This window comes from Aotus nancymaae, unplaced genomic scaffold, assembly GCF_030222135.1.
Source record: "Aotus nancymaae isolate 86718 unplaced genomic scaffold, 86718_ANA_hifiasm-v0.15.2.pri h1tg000062l, whole genome shotgun sequence".
In the NCBI taxonomy this organism is placed as follows: domain Eukaryota; kingdom Metazoa; phylum Chordata; class Mammalia; order Primates; family Aotidae; genus Aotus; species Aotus nancymaae.
The window spans coordinates 21,822,134-21,844,459 of NW_026988476.1; the positions used below are offsets into that span (position 1 = coordinate 21,822,134).

Genomic DNA, 22,326 nt, shown 5'->3' on the forward strand with positions numbered 1-22,326 from the left:
TCCCCTAGGCCGGGTGTAGTGGCTCACACCTGTAATCTCAGCACTTTGGGAGTCCGAGATGGGCGGATCACGAGGTCAGGAGTTTGAGACCAGCCTGACCAACATGGCAAAACCCCATCTCTACTAAAAATACAAGAACTAGCTGGGTGTGGTGGTGCATGCCTATAATCCCAGCTACTCAGGAGGCTGAGGCAGGAGAACTGCTTGAATCTGGGAGGCAGAGGTTGCAATGAGCTGAGAGGTTGCAGTGAGCCAAGATCGCACCACTGCATTCCAGCCTGGGCAACAGAGCAAGACTCCATCTCAAAAAAAAGAAAAAAAAATAAGGTCCCCTAAATAGATGCTATCGATAACTCTAAAATTTGAGTGAAACAGGCAAAGATCTATGTGCCAGCAGCACCTAGTTTCTTTCACTCTCTGGAATTCTGGTTACTTGATTGTGTTTTTGGCATGAATCAATGGCCCAGCTCTTAGAACAGTACGTGATACATAGTAAGGGCAAAATAAATGTTGGTTGTTGTTAATAATAATATTATCATCATTGCTGAGGAAGAGATTATTCATATTTTGACTCTACAATTTACTAGATTTGTGACCTGTGGACAAGTTGCCTAAGCTTATTCTCCGGTTTTACTTGTAAAAGCAACTTTCCCGGTACCTGGTACCTAGTGGGTACTGAATTTGTATTAGCTTTCTTTCTGTCTTCCCTTTATAGAATAAGTGAGGAGTAGTATGGAAGTGAAAAGATGTGGATATACTTAAAACACACAGACCTGAATTCAAATCTCATATCTGAATGACGTTGGGAAAGTTAATTATACCTCTCTCAACATCTTCACCTTTAAAATGAGAATAGTACTTTTGCTTCAGGGTGATTGTGAGAATTCAGGGTTAACACTCAGCATAATTTCTGATGCATATATAATAGCTGCTATTATTATTTTAATCCCTAGGCAGAGATAATTTATACTTTTTCAACTCTTTTACGATGTTAGTATAATAATCTCTCTAATATGGTTAGGACTATGATCATAGACTGTGAAGTCATATATCATGATTAAGGTGTGTTTTAGAGTCAGAGGGACCTGGGTTGAAATCCCTACTCCAACTTACTTTGCAATCTAGGGCAAATTTTCTAGTTTTTGTTTTGTTTTGTTTTTTTGCTTTGGTTTCCTCATCCATGAAGTAAGAATAATCTTACCCCATGCACAGGACATTGCAAGAATTTAAAGATGTCACATGCATGAGTACTTAGCAAAGTGCCTGGCATATGTGAATTGCTTCATAAGTGAGCCCTTGAGTATCAATTTAGTTGTTTTTATTTCCTTGAACTGTTTGTTGATTTCATTAGTGTACTTTGTCAATGAAATGAAGATGAAGAGTCTGAATCCCATGTAGACCTATAGGATTTCTTATTTCAGGGTAGATATAAGGTAGGACACAGGCAATATAGACTCTTGCTATGCCCAAACTCCTCTCTAGTAAGCGGTTGGACCAAAGGAGGGACTAGGTTAAGTAGGGTGGAGGCTTCCCCACTACCAGAAAAACAATTCATGGCTGCCAATGGGCTCTCCTTTTCTACAAAAAGTTATCTTTTTGTTCAGAAAATAGCAGTCAATGTGTATAGAGTTTGAGTGTAATAAATTAACTGTAGCAAAAATGATTTTATTAACTAATTCTTTTCATAGTTTCTATACATATATTTTTAACAGTGCAAGTTTGTTCCCTGACCGGTGTGGTTGATAGAATGTCGCCTTTTTGCATATGGAATAAATTTAGTGTTTTGGTCATTCTGAATTCCTTGTGAGTTGCATTAGTAGAAGCTATTTTAAAGGATTTTAATCATCAGGCAAATATGGAAACTTGGGACAATTTTGGAAGTAAAGCCATGGTAAATGTAGGAGCCATAGATTTGAGTGATATAAATTGTGGCCAAGAGCTTTTATGTCTTCACCAAGACTAAACAATACTTTTTTTCTAGAGTATATTTTAAACATTCTTGCACAATAACAAACCATTAACACTTAGTATCACATGCTATTTTAATTTAAAAGTCCATATAGAGGCTGGGCAAGGTGGCTAACACCTGTAATCCCAGCATTCTGGGAGGCTGAGGTAGGAGAATCACTTGAGGTTAGGAGCTTGAGACCAGTCTGAGCAACATAGTGAGACCCCAATCTCTACATAAAATTTGAAAAGTAGCCAGGCATGGTAGTACTTGCTTATGGTCCCCACTACTTGGAAGGCAGAGTTAGCAGGATCACTTTAGCCTGGGAGGTTGAGGCTGTAATGAGCCATAATCATGCCACTGCACTCCAGGTTGGGCAACAGAGTGAGACCTTGTCTCAAGAAAAAAAAAAGTCCATATAGAGTATATTTTTACATAAAGCTTTAATTCTTATTCTTAATACCTCAAACTATATAGCACTTTTTAACATTCTCATTGCTCCTGGAGATTAAAGAACTTGAGAAATCTCACAGTCAGCTAAAACATAGCCTTAATGACTCATAATATGCAAATACAGAACACTCAAGCTTATTTTCCCAGCAGTCAAGACCTCAGAGCCATGGCCTTACTTAATTATAGTTTTTGAATAAGACCACTGCTTACTTGATATTTGCTGAAGAGCTTTACCAGTAGGCTCCAAATACTTGATTTAAACTAGCAGAACAATAATAAATGTATGGGCTGCATGGAGGAAATGTATAAAGTTATCTGGTCTACAGTCACACAAGGTTAAAATAGTTTATTTCCTATTCATTTAGTTTGTAGTTTGGAATTTTAGCTTCTTAACTGCATTTTATCTTGGCTGCTTCTTACCCAACATTTTTAAATACAGTCAAACTAAGGATTAAAGGTGCTATAAACAACATAACATTTTAAGTTGCAGATTTGTAGTATATAGTTGAACTTAAGAATTTTATATGACATTTGATGCCTTCTCCTCTTCTTTATCATTGTTTAAGTTTATTTGTGAAGTAGAATTATGATGATATGGAACTCAAAATCCAGAGGCCTGTTAAAGTGAATGTTGGAAATGACATAAGACTTCTGTAGGACAGAAATCTAGGCTGTCAGGTTATTCAAGCTAGCTGTACACAAAGATAACGATAATGATTTCCCATTGGCAAATGTGTTCTCCAGTGGTGTTGGTGGGTGGGATTGCATTTATGCAGTTTTCCTAAAATGCTGAATGGCATGTTTATAAAATAGTTTGCTCAGTAATTCAGGGAGTGATCTTGGTCTCTAGTCGTGGAACAGAACGAAAGTGAGGAGGATCCTACAGGGAATCAGATTTCTGGCTTTCGTTCATTGAACACTTACTGAGTGCCTACTACATATCCCGAATATAAAATAAGACACTGAAGGGCTGTTGAATTTTGTTAAAGGCCTTTTTTACATCTATTGAGATAATCATGTTGTTTTTGTCGTGGGTTCTATTGATGTGATGGATTATGTTTATTGATTTGTGTATGTTGAACCAGCCTTGCATCCCAGGGATGAAGCCGACTTGATCGTGGTGGATAAGCTTTTTGATGCGCTGCTGGATTTGATTTGCCAGTATTTTATTGAAGATTTTTGCATCAATGTTCGTCAGGAATATTGGCCTGAAATTTTCTTTGTTTGTTGTGTCTCTGCCAGGTTTTGGTATCAGGATGACACTGGCCTCATAAAATGAGTTAGGAAGGATTCCTTCTTTTTCTGTTGTTAGGAATAGTTTCAGAAGGAATGGTACCAGCTCCTCTTTGTACCTCTGGTAGAATTTGGCTGTGAATCTGTCTGGTCCTGGACTTTTTGTTTGATAGGCTATTAATTACTGCCTCAGTTTTAGAACTTGTTACTGATCTATTCAGGGATTCAACTTCTGGTTTAGTCTTGGAAGGGTATATGTGTCCAGCTATTTATCCATTTCTTCTAGATTTTCTAGTTTATTTGCATAGAGGTATTTATATATTCTCCAGTGATAGTTTGTATTTCTGTGGGAAAGGTGGTGATATCCCCTTTATCATTTTTTATTGCATCTATTTTGATTCTTCTCTCTTCTCTCTTTTCTTCTTTATTAATCTGGCTAGCGGTCTATCTATTTTGTTGATTTTTCAAAAAAAACCAGCTCCTGGATAAAAACACTATGGAATACTATGCAGCCATAAAAAAGGATGAGTTCATGTTCTTTGCAAGGACATGGATGCAGCTGGAAACCATCATTCTCAACAAACTAACACAAGAACAAAAAACCAAGCACTGCATGTTCTCACTCATAAGTGGGAGTTGAACAATGAGAACACATGGACACAGGGAGGGGAATATCACACACTGGGGCCTGTTAGAGAGTTGGGGGCTAAGCAGGGGATAGTATTAGGAGAAATACCTAATGTAGATGACAGGTTGATGGGTGCAGCGAACCACCATGGCACATGTACATCTATGTAACAAACCTGCACGTTCTGCACATGTACCCCAGAACTTAAAGTGTAATAAGTATAAATAAGTAAAATAAAATAAGACACTGTCCCTGCATAAGTTCCTGGTACTTCCAAGCAGCTCACTTGGGGCTACTTTGGTATTAAATATCTTCTGCTTTTTCCAGTGGGTAAGATGCTTTAGGTTGGTTCCTATTTAATAATAATTGTGGAAATTTTTCTTACTACAATCAGAATTATCACCAGTTCTGAACTGCTTGACTTTCAGTTTTTCGAGGGGTCTTGGCGTGTCTTTATTTTCCTGAGTTCCATATTAAGATATGATAAAGAGTTATCAATTCAGAGTCAAATTTTTAGAATTTATAATAATTTAAACTAATTGTCATCATTATTGAAAAAAGAATTTGTCAAGCAAATGGTACTAATATGGGGGAGATGCCATAGGTGATGTTTATAGCTAAAATGATAAACTGTCAGGTTATAACATTTTAATATATATATTTAATAAAGTATTTTAATACACAAATGAGCTGTGAGTTGCTGCCTTTGCCACTATTAGTGATATGACTTTAAGTTTTCTGAATTTTATTTTCTGTTCCTATAGAATAAATAAATTGACCTGGGTGGTTTCTTAAAGTCAGTCCAAATTCTAACAAACCTTGATAATTCTGAAGTCAACAAGATAGACTCAGCAGAATTACTGTCTCCCATAACACTTCTTTAAACATTTGAGAAAGCAATGAGACTATTATTATTATTATTATTATTATTGAGAAAGAAAATTGTATATTTTAAAGACTGTTTTATCATTCAATTTTTGACTTGTCAGAATAACTTATTGCCTGAATTCCAAATTAATATGGTTTGTGATTGAATTGTGCTAGGACTTATAAAAAAGAATCTGGTTTAGGCACTAAAAATATATTAGACAATAACAATGACAAATTAAAAGCTAGGCAGGCTGGACATGGTGACTCACACCTGTAATCCCAGCACTTTGGGACTCCAAGATGGGAGGATTGTTTGAGGTCAGGAGCAACATAGTAAGAGAGACCCTGTCTCTTCAAAAAAAAAAAAAAAAAAAGTTTGTTGAGACCCTGTCTTTAAAAAAAAAAGTCTAGACTCACTCATTGTACAGTAAATGAGTTTTTAGGATAGACTATTAAGAGGAAAGCTTTCCTTGAAAAGATGCTTGCTCTGAGTAGACATTCCTCAAAAGAAGATATACATATGGCCTGTAGGTATATGACGAAATGCTCCACATCACTAAATAGCAGGGAAATGTGACATCTCACACCTATTAGAATGGCTATTATCAAAAAGACAAAAGATAACAAATGTTGATGAGGTTTTGGAGAAAAGGAAACCCTTGTATACTGTTGTTGGGAATTTAAATTAGTACAGCCATCATGGAATGCAGCATGGGGGTTCCTCAAAAAATTAAACATGATTCAGTAACCCCATTCCTGGGTATATACCCGAAGGAGGTGAAATCATTATATCAAAGAGATATCTGCACTCCCATTTGTTATTATTCATAATAGTCAAGGTACAGAATCAACCTAAGTGTGTACCAGTGGATAAATGGATAAAGAAAATGTGGCACATACACACAATGGAACACAATTCAGCCTTTTAAAACAAGGCATTTGCAACAATGGATAATTTGCAATTTATGGAAGATGTTAGGTTTAATGAAATAATGAAATAAGGCAAGCACAGAAAGACAAATCCTGTGTAATCTAAAAAAAGTCTGACTTACAGAAGCAGAAGGTAGAATGGTGGTTACCTGAGGCTGAGGGGTAGGGAAACTGGCGAGATGTTAGTCAAAAAATACAATATTTCAGTTAGGAGGAATAAGTTCAAGAGATTTATTGTACAACATGGTGACTGTAGTTAATAATGATGTATACTTGAAAATTGCTAAGAATAACTTATAAGTGTTCTCACCACAAAAGTGATATGCATGTGACATGATGCATATGTTAGTCCGATTTGTCCATTCCACAATATATACACATATCGAAACATTATGTTGTATAATATAAATGTATACAATTTTTATTAGTCAATTTAAAAAACAAATGAATAAAAGTTTTTTTAAAAAGAAACTTGCCAAATAAATATATTTGGTAATCTGAGTAGGCTATGCTGCTTACTTTCCGAAACTCATTTATCATTTATCATGCACCATGGTTTCAGAGTTCTGTCCATGTATCATAAGATCTGTGAGTCTTATACTTTATTACCATGTTGTAAAAACTGGTACTGTGATCCTCGTTACTGAAACACAGCCCCAGGTTAAAGTGATTTTGATAAAGCAGCAGTTGTTTTCTAGTGTCAGCCTGTCCTTTCAGGGAGTACATTTATGATGCGTTAAATTGCCTGATTGTGGCTCCCCGTGTGAACTCAGTTGAATTGCTATTTCAAGTCATGCCTTTTTCTCTACAGGTTAAGATTCTGTGTCACCAGTTGCTGGTCCAGGTTTGTGACCTGCTTCGGCTAAAGGACTGCCACCTCTTTGGACTCAGTGTTATACAAAGTAAGTCTTAGAGCCCTCTCTGATGGATTTAGCCTATTATCCCTGAGGAAATGACATCTTATAGCTGTAACTTAAATTGGGCATATTGTTATTAAACTATGATAGTTGAAATACTCATGAACTGATCTTCATTTTTAGTGTAGGTGTAGTATTTTTTAACCTCAATTACTGTGTATTTTTAATAATATTTAGGATTTTAGGTATGTATTTATTATAGTTTGAACTTAAAAATTGATTCTTCTTTAGGAATCTAGATTCTATGTGTTTACTCTTCCATGTTTTAATGAAGATAGCCTTGATTTTTGTTTCCTTGCATTCAGGGAGCAGCTGGAACTCTTAAAAGTAATTTAATTTGTTTTATAATTTTTGACATTTAACTGACTTCTCTTTTCAGGTTTTCTTGCTATTAGTTATATAGTATCACAAAGTAATTATTAATATAATCTTATTTTCTGTTTTTCTCTCTCACCCTTTCTCTTTTTTCCAGTCAGACTATATGACTTGGAAATATTGGGTCAGTTTGTTCTATATTCTTTATGAGGAGAAGATTTTTAAGAAAAGGACTTCATATAAGCTGTCTTTTCTCATAACACCTTAGTTTTGGTTAAATTTCTGGGACTTCTCTAAAGCCATTTATTATAAGCTTTCTTCCTTTAAATGATATTTTTTAATTTCTCTAATTTAGTCTTTCATATATCTTTGCTCATTTTGTCAAGAAGAATTTTTTTGGTACAGTGTATTTAATTCTGTTTTATATTTGAATGTGGACTATTTTCTACGCTGGCATTGGTTTAAATTTAAAGGCTTGAGATATCTTGGAAATCTGGCCAATACATGCTTCCACCTGCTAAGTTGGAAAGTATGTCAGTATAGGGCTGGTCAGCTGATAAACAAGGCCCCTTCCCCCAAAATGTAAACTGTTTTCAATTGCCTTTTTAGAAGAAGCTAAAGAGTATGGAGCGGAAAACACATCAGGACCCTGTGAATCAGCCATTTGCTTTTCAGTTTCTTCCTGTGGTAGTTAAAACAATAAAACACAGTTGCTAAGCTCTATCCTTGTGTTAGTGCATACTTCACTCATTCTTTCAGGGGAGAGTCTGAGAGTGATAAGAGGCTCTATAGATTCTAAGCAACTTTTAGTATTCCATGCTCAAAGTTAATTCTTCTTACTACAACTACTACTAGATGCTTGTTGTTCAACAAGTCAGTCCAATAAAACCAGTTTATAGCTTCCTTAGGTTTCAAAATAATTTTTAAGATGTCCTTTTTTAAAAAGAGATGGTAGTATGGCAAAAGAACATTGGAACAGGAATCAGTTGACCTGGTTCTAATTCTGGTTCCACCACTAACTAGCAGTGTGGCTTTGGACATGCCACTTGACTTTTCTCAATGTCAGTTTTTTCACGTCAAATGGAAATTTTACTACTCCATTGGCTTTGCAGGATTAATGTGTGCTTGAAAATTCTTGAGGTGTAAAGCTCTGGTCACACTGTAGGTGGTAGAGGTATAGTGGCAGTTTATAAATATATGTATGTACTATTAGGGTGAACAATTTTAATTCTGTTCATTATTTTGCTTCCTTAGATGAGAACTCAAGCCAAACACAAATCAGTTTTGACAGGAAGGTTGTCTGGTCATGTCTATTTCATGTTTAATCAGTGACATGAGAGATGGGAGATAGTGTTAGTTGACTTAATAACTGGATTTAAGTAGCATTCCTTTTTGTGTGTCTGGGATCTCTTTTCTATCCCTTTAATTAAAATTGGTTGACTAATATGTCATTTATAACCAAGGAGTAACTTTACCCATCCTGTTTTCTTCTGGCATTTTTCCAGTCAAATCCAATTTGACTTGGATTCAAAATGTAGCAAAGTGTGCACATCTTTGGAGTAATCAGAGAGACACACTTCCAGAACAGGTACATTTTTATACAGAGCTTTCCATGAAGATGTCTCTTTAGTGATAGGAGAAAAGGAATTTTAAAAAAAGATTTAAATTTTTGTACAATCTAGGAACGCCAAAGACTTCTTTTGTTAAATATCTCTCTCTTTTAAAAGATTTATCTTTGGGAAATATGAAAGTGTTTATGTTTTACCTGTTTTCACATGTTTAGATCACTTTAGCATAGGTTTTAGCAGTCTTATTTTCTGTTCATCTTATGAACATCATCCCTTGTTCATACAAGGGATAGAAGGGATACTTTGGCATTCATACTTGTTTTTCATAAAATTTTTCTTCTTTTTCCATGAAATTGATCCCAAAGGCAGTGTGAGTAATGGTTTATCATTTTGTCATGCTGTGTTTTGCTGTGTGTGGAACACAGACAAGAAATAAAGATTAGTCTTCACAAAATGTGGGTCAGACTTCTTACTTGGAAATGAGCTGATATCGTCAGTGTTTTCTAATTTCTTACACAGCAATTAAGATGGTGTTTCTGCCCTGTTTTATTATTTTGTACCTGTAAGAGCAGTCTTTGAGCTGAACAAAAGCATGTTTTCCTAAGACTGACAACCACAATGTTAGAAGTTAGACTATAAGCCGTAATGACCCTAGGAACTAAGAAAAAGCAGAAGTGGGAAACTAACATTTCTTCTAAATATTATATATTTTAATAGTATGTGTTCTGTATTGCAAAAGCAAAATAATTCACAAGTATCTCATTAATGTCTAGTTTACAGGGCCTTTTCTAGTATCTCACTGGGTTTTCTTGGTAATATGTGAATTCAGACTACGTTCACAAATCTTAAGGCTTTAAACGAAACTTGTTTCTATATTCTTTTAAAAATCCTTTCATTAGCATCTGGTCTCCTTTTTTTTTAATGTACAGATAATGAACATGTGTATATGGAGTTGTCACAAAAGCTTTATAAATATTGTCCAAAAGAATGGAAAAAAGAGGCCAGCAAGGTACGACAATATGAAGTCACTTGGGTGAGATTACATTTATAAGCAAAATTATTTTGATTTTTTAAAAATGTTCATTTTAGCTGTTATACATTAGAAGAAACCTGTAAGCAATACTTTATATAGTAGAAAATGGGAAAAGAAAATTGTAAGTTCTAAAGTGTCACATTAATCAAGTATTAATAGCTTATAGCAAATAATAAATAAAATTTGAGTATCTGTTAAATAATGTTGGATAATAACTTTTTAGTGATCTTGGAACAATGCTTTGAAATGAAAAGTATGGAAAAATTATTTGCTTTTGTGGCTATGCTAGGTATCAAAAGTGCTGTTCTAGAAGTTATTAGGAATTTTTAAATCTGCTTTTGCTATACTTGCATTTGATACTTTGTCCTTTCATTATACTGGTGCTTTATTTCAAAAACATTAATTTCATTTACATGGGAGAACATTAATAGGGAATTCACTCGTGTTTCCAGAACCTCCATAGTAAGTCAGGAATAGTAATACAGATCCTCTAATTTGTACTTAAGAAGTCTTGGAATAAACTGGAAGGCTACTTCAAAGCCAACTACAAAGTAAAGAACATGAATGTCTAAATAAACAAACAGCATATTAGAATTTGGTATGTGGAATGTCAGAGGAACAAGAGAACATTTGTAATAAGGAGCAAATGGTCACCACAGGGAACAGAGCTGAGCGAGGAGCTGGATCTCAGCTAGAAATTTCCACTGGCATTTATTTTTATCTTCACTTATGTTGTCATTGGCATTACAGTGAATGCAAATCGGATAGAGGGATGGTGCCCTGTTTTGCTTTATAACTTCCTAATTTTATATGAACCTGGTATCTGTGTGGGACAACTGTCTACCTACTACAAGCCCCCACTCATTATAAGTAGATAAAACTGTCAGTGTTTAAAAAGTATCTTGCAAATAATTGCATTTTGGTTGCTTTTGAAACCCATTTTCAAAGTAACTAGAAATAGCTTGATTTGTGTGTGTGCTTTTGTTTTTAGGGTATCGACCAATTTGGGCCTCCTATGATAATCCACTTCCGTGTGCAGTACTATGTGGAAAATGGCAGATTGATCAGGTAAGAGGACAGGGGGAGATTCAAAACCTTTTTTCCCCCATAGCCCTTTTTCTAACATACCAAATAAGTTACTTGTGTTTATTCTTTGTCTTCAACTGTTAAGGTATAAACTCTGTAGGAGCAGCATTTTTTTTCTTTTTAATCTTTTTGTATACTGGTATATCCTCAGTCCCTAAAACAGAGATACAATAGGCATTCAGTAAATATTTGTTAAGTGAATGAATGTTAGACTATTGATGAAAATATTAACAGTATAATTGGCTCACATTTTCTACACTCCACATTTTCATAAATCAGTCTCCAAAAAGATACTTTTTTCAAGAAGAAACTAGCACTTTTGTGAAGAGTGAGGGGATTGATTATGTTCTTTTCCAGTGGTAAGGTGGGAGTGAGTCAGGCAGGAACTCTCCTATAAAAGTGGATGCATGTTTATATGATTGGTTTTCTTTTCACATTTGAGGTCTTGCTTATATTCTTGCTTATATTCTAGCTTTAAAGCCAAGATTAAGCCCAGTGACGCTATCCTATCAGAATCTTAGATGCGGTTTGACAAGGGCAGGTAGTTGATTCTTTTTCTGGAGGAGTGTGCATGATTGATACTAGGCTCAGGATAGAGATTAAGAATTCACCATTTCAGAAGCTCAGTCTATATAGGAGGATTCAGTGCTGGAAAACTTTCAGATGTGACTTTCTTGGCCAATAAAAAATACTAGAAATATTATCTCTGTTTTGCTTATATATTTTTAAACTTTGACATCCATGTGAAAGAAACAAAATATATTTGGCTAGTGAGTTATATGTAAAATTAGCTCTTGATATTTTTATCAGTGCCAAGTGCAAATTAAAAAGTAAAAAATCCCATAATTTTTTTAACAGGCTAAGAAACTTCATTAGTTATTCTCAGTTTACATAAAATTTTTACTTATTTTACCTGCCAGGTGTGGCATGACCTGGAAAGAAGGAATATATATATTTAACAAATAATTAGCCCCTGCGGCTAAGTTTTAATGCATCCCTATGCTTCTGCCCCTTTTTCCCAGGCATGAACCAGTCCAAACCATGTGTCATTGGCATTATAAAAAGAAGCGCTTTGAGGCTGGGCACAGTGGCTCACGCCTATAATCCCAGCACTTTGGGAGACCAACGCGGGTGGATCACCTGAGGTCAGGAGTTCCAGACCAGCCTGACCAACATGGAGAAACCCCGTCTATACTAAAAATACAGAATTAGCTGGATGTGGTAGCGCATGCCTGTAATCCCAGCTACTCCGGACGCTGAGGCAGGAGTCTTGCTTAAACCCAGGAGGTGGAGGTTGCAGTGAGGCAAGATTGCGCCATTGCACTTCAGCCTGGGCAGCAAGAGTGAAACTCCATTCAGAGCGCTCTAAGGAGGAGAAATTACATAAATGCTTTATTTTTAAGCTCTTTCTACTTAAACATGGTCTTAGTTAAAATAAACCCATGTGTGTTTATTGTTATCTACTAATGATGTTAGCTGTGAATCTCAGATAAACATTGAACCTGAAATAATGTAGAGGCAAATGAGCTCATTAAAATACATAAACACACAGTTTTACTTTGATCACAAAAGCATCCTATTTGCCAGTAAATGCTTTTTGGAGCTTTTACCATGTTTTCCCCACTCAGCACTTCTTAATGTATTTAATGGTGACTATTTATTTCTGACCTCAACAAATTGTAATGAGTGCCCTGTTAGTATTTCCTTTCGTGGGGAGTATAATAATTGTCATGACATGTGCCTATAAAAAATACCAAAAAAGTAACATTCACTTAATTAAAAAACCCAAAAAGATTTAAGGAAAGCATTCATTTCATTCTTCTTAGAGAAGTTTAAAACAAGTATAAGAACACCTTCATTAAGCAAATTTTTTTCCGGAAGAGTATATATACAAACACTTATAAAAGTACTTAGAACATTTGCAGTGTGTTCCATTAAAAAATAATAAAAAAGACAGCAAAACACTGAAGCAGGATTGCTCCTCAGATTTTTTCCTTATTTATGTCATGTGTGCAGCATCATTGTAGCAAAATTAGTGCAGACAACACATGTCTAGCTTCTATTCTAATACTTGTTCAGTGACATATTTACCATTTTAGAGTAGAATGATTCAGACCTTTTTCTTCTCTGAACGATCAAATGCTGTAAGCCTTAGGAAATGTTATTTTCGTTGTCTGGATAGTCTGACTTGGGGTTCTGACCCCCTGCAGTCTCAGTGAGGCAGCTCTTAGATATTAGCTACAACCGCTCCCTTTTCAATGAGGTGGGAGGGAGGAGCAGAAACAGAAGGGCTCCTGTCACCAGATGAAGAGCAAGCTTTGGGTTCTGTTTACATGTCATTGGATTGTTCCATCAAAATGTGAGTTCTGTTTTCTTTTATTTTCCTAGTGACAGAGCAGCAAGATACTATTATTACTGGCACCTGAGAAAACAAGTTCTTCATTCTCAGTGTGTACTCCGAGAGGAGGCCTACTTCCTGCTGGCAGCCTTTGCCCTGCAGGCTGATCTTGGGAACTTCAAAAGGAATCAGCACTACGGAAAATACTTCGAGCCAGAGGCTTACTTCCCATCTTGGGTAAGCACTGTTTTTAAATTCAAAAGAGGGTTTTCTCTCAGTATTTCTAGTTTCTTGTGTTGCTACTCATGCTCTTTAAGAAATGGGAACACAGATGTTCTGTGGCCAAATTCTTCATGATTCCCAGATACAAATTTAACGCTTGAGAACATGGCGCACATCATGTCTTCATGTACTCAGTCTGCTTACGGTGAATGGGGAAGAGGATCGCCATCCATCCTGACGGTGGAGCTTGGAATTTGCCAGCCTCCTTTTGGCATTGACATGTCCTTGACCTTCTTGCCTACTCTTCTGAAGCAGCATTTTCTCCCTTTGAAGGAGGAAAAACATAACTCTTTTAAAAGTAGGATTATTCTTTGCTTTCCTTTGCTGAGAAAACAAGTATGTCAACTTCTGGCTCCCGACTGCATGTCCTTTACTCCCAGGGGAGGAACTAATCCCTTCTTTCAGCAAGAAAACTGAAAATAAGTTCAGTTATTCAAACGTGAACTGTCTCAGCTGCCTTTTCTCCACTCCACTGTGTCTGTGTCTCTTCCCTTCATTCCTCTGGGTCTATGCTGTATTTTCTTTCTCTTCTGTATCATCAGCCCCTCCCCAAACTAACTCTTCTTCAGTAAGAACATACACAGCATGTTTGGTTCTCACTCACCCATCCTCAAGAAAGAAATGTGGGAGGGAAAGAAGAGCTACTACTCTTGCCTTTCCTTCTCAGTAAAGCATCTTGAAAATGTAGTATATATTTGATTATTTCAGCTTCTTTACTTCCCACAAGTGTTCTTCAAGCCATTTCCATCTGCCTTCTTTCCCCATCAATCTACTTATGGTGCTGCCCATTAGGTTGCTCTATATCAATGTATTAAAAAAAAAAGTAAAAAATTAAATATATATTACCTTTGCTTTATATTGACACGAATTGCTTTGGATTGACATATCTAGTAGATTCCTTTCACTGAATTTTGCTGCTGTACTTGACACTTAACCACTCACATCTTGGGAGACCTCATCCAAATTAATGCTTTGAACGATCACCTACGGGAAGACAACTCCCAAATCTGTTTCTCTCCCCTATATCCATAAGGTAGCTGTTTACCCATAGGCACTTCAAACTCAAAATGTCCTAAATCAAATTCATCTTCTTGCCACCTCAATTCTACATATTCCTACCTCTGAGTACATTGAGAGCCATACGGAACTCGGCCTTATCACCATTCCTTCTCCCTGTCCTGTCCCATCAGCTGCAACACCCTGTAACTTATGTGCTTGAATACCGATCACCCAGCTTAGGAAGTAAAATTCTCTCTATTTTTGTTGTCATTAGCTTTCCTAAACGTGCATTGCATCCCCTTCCTGTCTTAGCTCCTACCGTTTCTAGGTTCCTGTTCTCAGCAGCCCTGTTGCAGAAGCTCGTCCCTGCTTCAGTCTTCACAGCTTGCAAATGAGATGATTTTGCTTCTGATTTAAACTTCCAGGGCCTCCTGTGTCACCTGTGGAGTGAAGCTCAGGCTCCCACGCATAACCTGGAAACTCTCCAGGTTGTAGTCCCTGTCAGCCATTCCAGCTTTCTTTCTGGTTGTCTTGCACCTTGACCTTTAGGCTCTGGCAACATCCAGCTGTGGATATGTCTCCATACCTACTGTGGTGTTTCATGCTTTTGGGCCTTTCTTCTTGCAGTTCCTTTAGCCAGTGAAGCCCCTCTCTGTTTCACCTGGCTAACTCCTGCTTGTCCTCTGAGACTCAGCTCAAGTGTGGCTTCTTCTGGGCAGACCGTCTAGGTGCCCAGTGCTCAAGAACCTGGCCATAGTGTTTTACATCTTATTTTCACATGCTTTATTTATTCCTTGCTCCCAGTAAACGGTTTCTCAGTGTGTTCTGAAAGACAGATGTAACCTTAACCTTTTCTATTTCCTCAGCACTTCACATTGAGGTACTCAGTAATTTTTTGTTGTGTGACTTACAGTGCTTCATTTGTTGAAGAAAAATCACAGTATCTGTCAGACTATTCCTGTCTATAACATGTTTGCATTCTCTGGTTGTCATCAGCTGCTCATTGAATCTTGATTATTGAAATCCAGTTAGTATGCATGGCAACCAGTGTGCTGAGATACCAGTTTCCCCCACCCTTGGGATCACCAAAACCATCTACTCTAATGCCTTTACAAATACTATTTTCAGTGTGTTTTTGACCTGAAAAAAAAGGTTGACAAGTACTGATTTACTGATCATGTAAAAGGAATCTGGAAAGAAAAATCTATAACTTGAGTTCTTAGCAGAACTTGACAACTGACTATTTAATTCATCGTGTTTGATTCTCTGTAAAATATTAAATAGAAAGAAACAAAATGTCAATAAGAAGACATTTTAAAATCAAAATTCTGTGAATTTTAAATTTAGATTATTTTAAACACTACTCTTTTGCTCACATTGCATAATTCTTTCCATCTTTTATAGTCCTTATGGAATCAGCTAAGACTTTAATCAATACCTTTCTCTTAGCCTGCAGCTGCTGGATACTATATATTTGACATCAGAAAGCCCAGACTACCGTCTGATGAAAATCTAAGTCACAGTGAATCACAATGAACGTTTGAATGAAACAGTTTTCTCATGAGTATTCCCACAGTGTTCATATCAGCCTCTTATGCAAGAACCAAAAATGTTTTAGAGAATTTCTCCCAGTCCCCTGCCTTGTTTGGATTAACATTTAGAGCCTCCCACTCTGTGGCTGTAATTTTCTTAGGAGTTAGGTAGGATCCAGAACCTGAAGATGTGCGTACTGTAGATGTATTTCATGGTACCAAGTATATGCTTGCTAGGATAAACAATTATGTGTACAGAGTTATGAAAGTTTGTGTAGTTTTTTTTTTTCTTGGTGACTTTAAAGCAAAGATAACTTATTTTTCCTATTTGTTGTGATTTTTATTCTTAGGTATTAGGTAGTACAACTAAATTGACTCTCTGGCTTCTAGACTTAGCTGATTCAGCCTAGTAACGTAACAGATGGTGAAAACAGAATGAAAGTGGGAATTTTCTAATGGAAAGTAACCAGTTTTCATGGCCTATTTTAGATTCTCATTCTTTCATTATTTTGGGGATGGGGGGTGGTACTTACATCTCTCCAACAAATGTTGCATTGCACACCCCTTGTATCCCAACAGGTTGTTTCCAAGAGGGGGAAAGACTACATCCTGAAGCACATTCCAAACATGCACAAGGATCAGTTTGCACTGACAGCTTCCGAAGCTCATCTTAAATATATCAAAGAGGCTGTCCGACTGGATGACGTCGCTGTTCATTACTACAGATTGTATAAGGTACGAAATGGCAGCTAAGTCTTCAGCTTCTGAGAAAAAAACTCTTCTCAATAGGATTGAGAAGGAAAACCTTAGGGTTTCATTTCCATTAAAAATGATTATTTTGCTTTTCACACACTTTGAAAAGAGTTTCCTTGAACTGGTTTTTGTTGTTGCAGGCCAATCTTGGAGGCCATGGTGCTTTTCCTCTGGCCTGGAAGCAGGATGAAGTATTTTTTAATGGTTCTAATAGTGAGATGGCAAATGGCTATAAAATGTTAATCTCACTTTTTCAGTGATTATGGTATTGTTATTTCTCTCCTCCCCAGATCTGCTTTTATGTTTTGGGGAATGGCATTTACAACTTCTTTGATAAATAATTTTTAATATTTCTCAAAGTGAAGCTATACTTGCATTGTGTCCCTTAATTACAAGAGCATTAACAGCAGGCAGTGTTTATGGAGTCCTGTGTTTACTGGGCACACTTTATGTGTATTTTTTTAAATCCTCATAACTCTATATGAAAGGTACTTTAATCTTTGTTTTACAGACCTGGAAACTGAGGATTAAAGAGATTAAATAATTCACCTAAGGTCACAAAACTAATTGGCAAAGCCAGGATTTAGTCAAGGCCTTCTTGATAACACAACCTGTGTGCTTAAGGCACTGTATTCCACAGGTTCCTCACTCTCAGAAGTTACTCTCCTTTGTGTCCTGCGTATCTCTAGCCTCATTGTTCCATCCTGGGGCGGAGGTCACACACTCAAATAACAACTGGGCCATGCTCTGCAGGGAATCACTCACAGTACTCTTTATCATCTTGTCATCTCTTTCCCTCCTCCTAACCCCTTTCCTAACCCGTTTTGCTATTCCATAAGTGCCACTTTGTTGGTAAGAACTCCTGAATGCCCACTTAAGTATTCAAAGGTACATTCTCAAACCAAATGGATGAAGTGGTTAAAATGGATAAAGTGTTAAGAGCACAGTCAGTGGGGCCTAACTGCCTGGGGTTGAATCTCAGCTTGGCCTCTTACTATGTGACCTCAGGCAAGTTACTTACTTAACCTCTCTGTGCTTCAGTTTCCCCATAGTTAAAGGGGACAGCAGCATACCTTCCTTTTAGGATTGCTGAATACTAAAGAAATTGTTGGATGAAAACTGCTTAAAACAGTGCCCAGCACCTGTTAAGCATGATGTTAAGTTTGCTGCTCTTACCATTACCATTGTTAGTATTATGCTTTTTATCTCTACTATGCCCTTTGTGGTAGGATTAGCATAGCCAGACCATTGGAAATTGGGCTTTAGTTTGGATGTATTGCTCAGTAATCTTCTTAGCTGGTTCAGACCAACCGATGGTTTTTCTGTCTCTCTTCTATGTCCAAGAGATGCATTATTAATGCCCCATCATCCTTGAAAGGCATAATTGAGTTCCATAAGATCTCATTGGCTAAAGTCCGAAAGGAATAAGTTGTAATTTTTTTTTTTTTTGGCCTTAAGAAATGTCATTTGTGATACCTCAGTTTATATGAGAAGATGAAAATAAATGACAGTTTTGATAATTTGTTTATATTTTAAAATGTATTAGAAGTATGAATGATATGTTGGAAAGAGTAAGAGTGTGGCCTTGGAATCAGATGTCAATTAGAAACCCTATGTCACTACTTGCTATAGCTGGGATGCTAGGCAACTATAATCCTGAGCCGTCTATTAAGTGGGATGATACAATATGCTTCACAAGGTTGGGAGGCTTCAGTGAGATAATGAATCTGAAATAATGAGATGGAATACCTGGCACATTAGTGAGTGCTCAATAACCATTAATTGCTCTTTGCCTATTTGCTTGGGAAACTTGCTATTTTAAAGAATCCTATTAAGACATAAGAATCTTTTATTGAAGTAGATATCCCCAATTTATCTTCTGTGAAAAACTTAATTTTCAAGTTTACTTAAAGTATGGCGCCTATAAATTGCATAGAAAATGACTCTTATCTGCTAAAAACAAGATTTTTGATAAAAATCTAACAGAAAGAAGTGGGGGAAAAGACATTATTGGCTGATGTGCAGTTTTTATTGTTTGGAGAAATTCAGTGGCAGCCATTAAATCTGCTTCATTTAGGGGCTGCTCATAAACTGGAAATAAGGTAGACAAAGAACAGGGAACATTCTGAAAAAAAAAAAAAAAACTGTTTTGTGCCTCTTTCCCACCAATATATACCTTATACTTGAAAACCAACATTTTTATGAGCAAAGCTTTATTTCAGAAAGCAATAGGTACAGCTTTGAAAGCAAAATTGACCAAAACTCATATAATGATGGATTAGTTTCTTCTCCTAAAGCTTATACTGTATGTGTGCTTCTTCATATAAAAGTATACTAGTTGGAAAGAAACAGCCTAAATAGTCTAAATAGGCTGTGTCTTATAATGCCAGGTGAGGATACATTTTCTAAAAATACTTCATTCCATGTTCATGGGAATGCTGGCACTAAGCCTAAAGATCTGCACATATTCATTGTGTTTATTGGGAAATCTCATAATGAAAATATTTACTTAGTAATTTCGTTTCTCTTCTATTTTGAACTTTATACACTATATACTTATTACAGATGAACACTTAAAAGATGTGGCTGAATTTTAAAGTACGTTTTTAATTGTGGAGTTCTTTTTCCCTTACACTTGTTGTAGTTTATTTTCTACAATTTATGGTTTGGCTGGTAGACTGTGTATCATATTGACAAGTGATCATTGAACTTATTAAAAATAAGCATTTCCAAACTAACTGAATACAAAGCTTTTGCAACTTTATTATCTATCCTCATGAGAGAGCCTTGAATATTTAATCACTTGCCCCTAATTTTGGCTTCAGAGATGGAAGATTTGCCCAGTTTTAAACATATAAAGTCTTATGCATCTCAGAATATAACTATTACGTTAGATTTAAGATTCTAACATCTGAGAAAAGAGTAATCTTGAGATGGAAGGTTAAAAAAATCATATGATGCAAAATCAGCAAAAATAGTCTTGTTTATTGGAGTTTTCAATAACAAGTATTTAGAATATTGTCAGATACAAAAGTGTATGTAATATAGTGAAAACACTAAAACTTCGAAATCTCAGGAATTTAAAAAGTAGAATATACCATTATTGATTTAATATGTGCCCATGGTTTTCTTAATTCTTGTAGGAAACTAGGTATTTGGAAAGACTTGAGCAAAATTATTTTAAGTCAAAAACTTTTCAGTCTTGAATTTCCATCCTGAAATGTTTCTTTGGTGCTAAATTGTCCACCATAGAAAAAAATATATAAAAACATTTAATTTTTTATAAAATCCTATTCCTACAGGATAAAAGGGAAATTGAAGCATCGCTGACTCTTGGATTGACCATGCGAGGAATACAGATTTTTCAGGTTGGTAAATGAGAAATAAAGTGTCAAATGCTATCGGCCATGTCTTACGTTTACAGCGTGCCTCTGTGGTCCTGCCATAGGTTCAGTAGTCCATTTTTGACCATTGGCTGGTCATAATTTCCTATTTATCTAGCACAGATGTGGATGATGTAAGATGGATGAAGTGACTCAGCCTGGTTGTTCACAGTAATAAGTCCTCTCAGAAAAAAAATAAGCCAAAGATTAGCCTAGGTTCATCACTATAGATCACTGACAGATCATTAATATCCAAACATTTCTCTCTGTGTGTCATTGATTTTAAATATTCTTTTATCCTCTGGAGCATTTATAAGTGAAAAGAAAAATAACATTTTAATATTGTGCCTGACCAGATGTGTTAATTTCCATTATACTTTTCTGATAAAACTTATCCCTTAAATAAGTAGTAACTGTCACCCTTTAGCAGGTGGGACAGTATTATCCTGCAGCCATCAGAAAGGGAGACAGAATACCTCTTTCTGCAAGACACAGAAAAGTAGAAGGATTCTTATCTTTGATGTAGGCAAAATATCCAGTTAGGAAAATCTGAGTGCCTTATCGCATCTCTTGAACACCTGAGTCTTTTTGACTTTTTATTTAAATTTAGGGATAGACCAGAAGGGAAAAGATTGCCTTGAAAGGGCTAGTTAATACTGTTACACAGGAACCAAAAGCCACAGAATTGTTATCACTAATCTTTTAATTACTGTCTGTATTTCTCCAAAGAGATGTGGAAGGGTTTTTCAGATCTTAATTACTGTACTGTAGTTTTCAGGGAAAGAAGTTAGAGCCATTTTACAGTATCTGTCATTTTTCACATATGCATTGTTATTTTCACAGAATTTAGAGGAAGAGAAACAATTACTTTATGATTTCCCCTGGACAAATGTTGGAAAGTTGGTGTTTGTGGTAAGTTTAAAATAACTGGCTTAAAAGAAAAGTCTCAATAATTGCTTCGTTTTGTGGATTTTTATTTTTTGTTTTTGTTTTTAAACAATATTGTCTCAGGTACAAAAGCTGTTGTTTTTAAGAAGTTGACACTGGAGGTAATTTGCTTTCTTGTATTCTAATGCATGTGCTATATATTCATTGCCACGCATATCAGTAGTGATCTTAAAATCAAAGAATCTTACAGTAAAGAATCTTAGAGCAAAAGAAGTTAGTAATTTTAATTTATGTTTGGTCCCTAGCACATGACCCTAAGTTATTCTAATTGCAGAAGCCATTTAGTGTAGAGGTTAGCCAGTTCTTTTGAAAGTTACCTCTTTTGAGCAAAGAATAAAGAATTATATAAAAAGAGGTTTCTATTAGTATTTGACTATTTAAAACTCATTATTTTAAAAAGAGGTCTACAACTCTTAACAGGAAAAATACTCTTACAATATTGAGAGTGATATGCTTTCTTTTGTTAGAGCAGCTTCTTGATTTTTCCCAACAGTTTCTCTATTTTGCCAGCTATATCCATTTTTTATAGGGTTCAAATAATTACAGTTAATAATGCATACATTTCATCATAAAAATTCATAGTTCTGGCTGGGCACAGTGGTTCATGCCTGTAATCCCAGCACTTTGGGAGGCCGAGGTGGGTGGATCACCTGAGGTCAGGAGGTCGAGACCAGCCTGGCCAACATGGTGAAACCTCGTCTCTACTAAAAGTAAAAAAATTAGTTGGGCATGGTTGTGAGTGCCTGTAATCCCAGCTATAGGAGGTTGAGGCAGGAGAATCGCTTGAACCTGGGAGGCAGAGGCTGCATTGAGCTGAGACTGTGCCATTGCACTCCAGCCTAGGCAACAAGAGTGAAACTTGGTCTCAAAAAAAAAAAAAATTCACAGTTCTGCTTTGTTCAGAAATTGTTAGAAAAAATATATGAAGAAAGGAAGATAAGGATTTGTAGACATGGGCTTCTCTCCTGTAAAGAAGAAGGCCTATATAAATAAAGGGCTATATTGCAGATAGAATGTGGGCATTGACTCTATGCTGCCTTGTAAATCAAAAGATGTGTTTCTGACTTCACATTATTTTAATTACTTGGGCACAATTCAATCTGATTTCAG

General features: G+C 36.1%; 1 protein-coding gene across 5 annotated transcripts in view; it reads left to right on the plus strand.

Annotated features, from left to right (window-relative positions):
* Positions 1-22,326, plus strand: part of FRMD6 (FERM domain containing 6) — an 82,316-nt gene that overhangs the window by 43,176 nt on the left and 16,814 nt on the right. For 4 of the 5 annotated variants that reach the window (XM_012451059.2, XM_012451058.2, XM_012451061.2 and 1 more), the window contains exons 3-9: positions 6,874-6,964; positions 9,792-9,895; positions 10,887-10,963; positions 13,370-13,556; positions 16,712-16,867; positions 20,188-20,253; positions 21,112-21,180. In XM_012451059.2, the coding sequence (XP_012306482.2) occupies positions 6,874-6,964; positions 9,792-9,895; positions 10,887-10,963; positions 13,370-13,556; positions 16,712-16,867; positions 20,188-20,253; positions 21,112-21,180 (750 nt within the window). The remainder of the gene's footprint in view (positions 1-6,873; positions 6,965-9,791; positions 9,896-10,886; positions 10,964-13,369; positions 13,557-16,711; positions 16,868-20,187; positions 20,254-21,111; positions 21,181-22,326) is intronic. The other variant, XM_012451062.2, reaches the window with a different exon arrangement.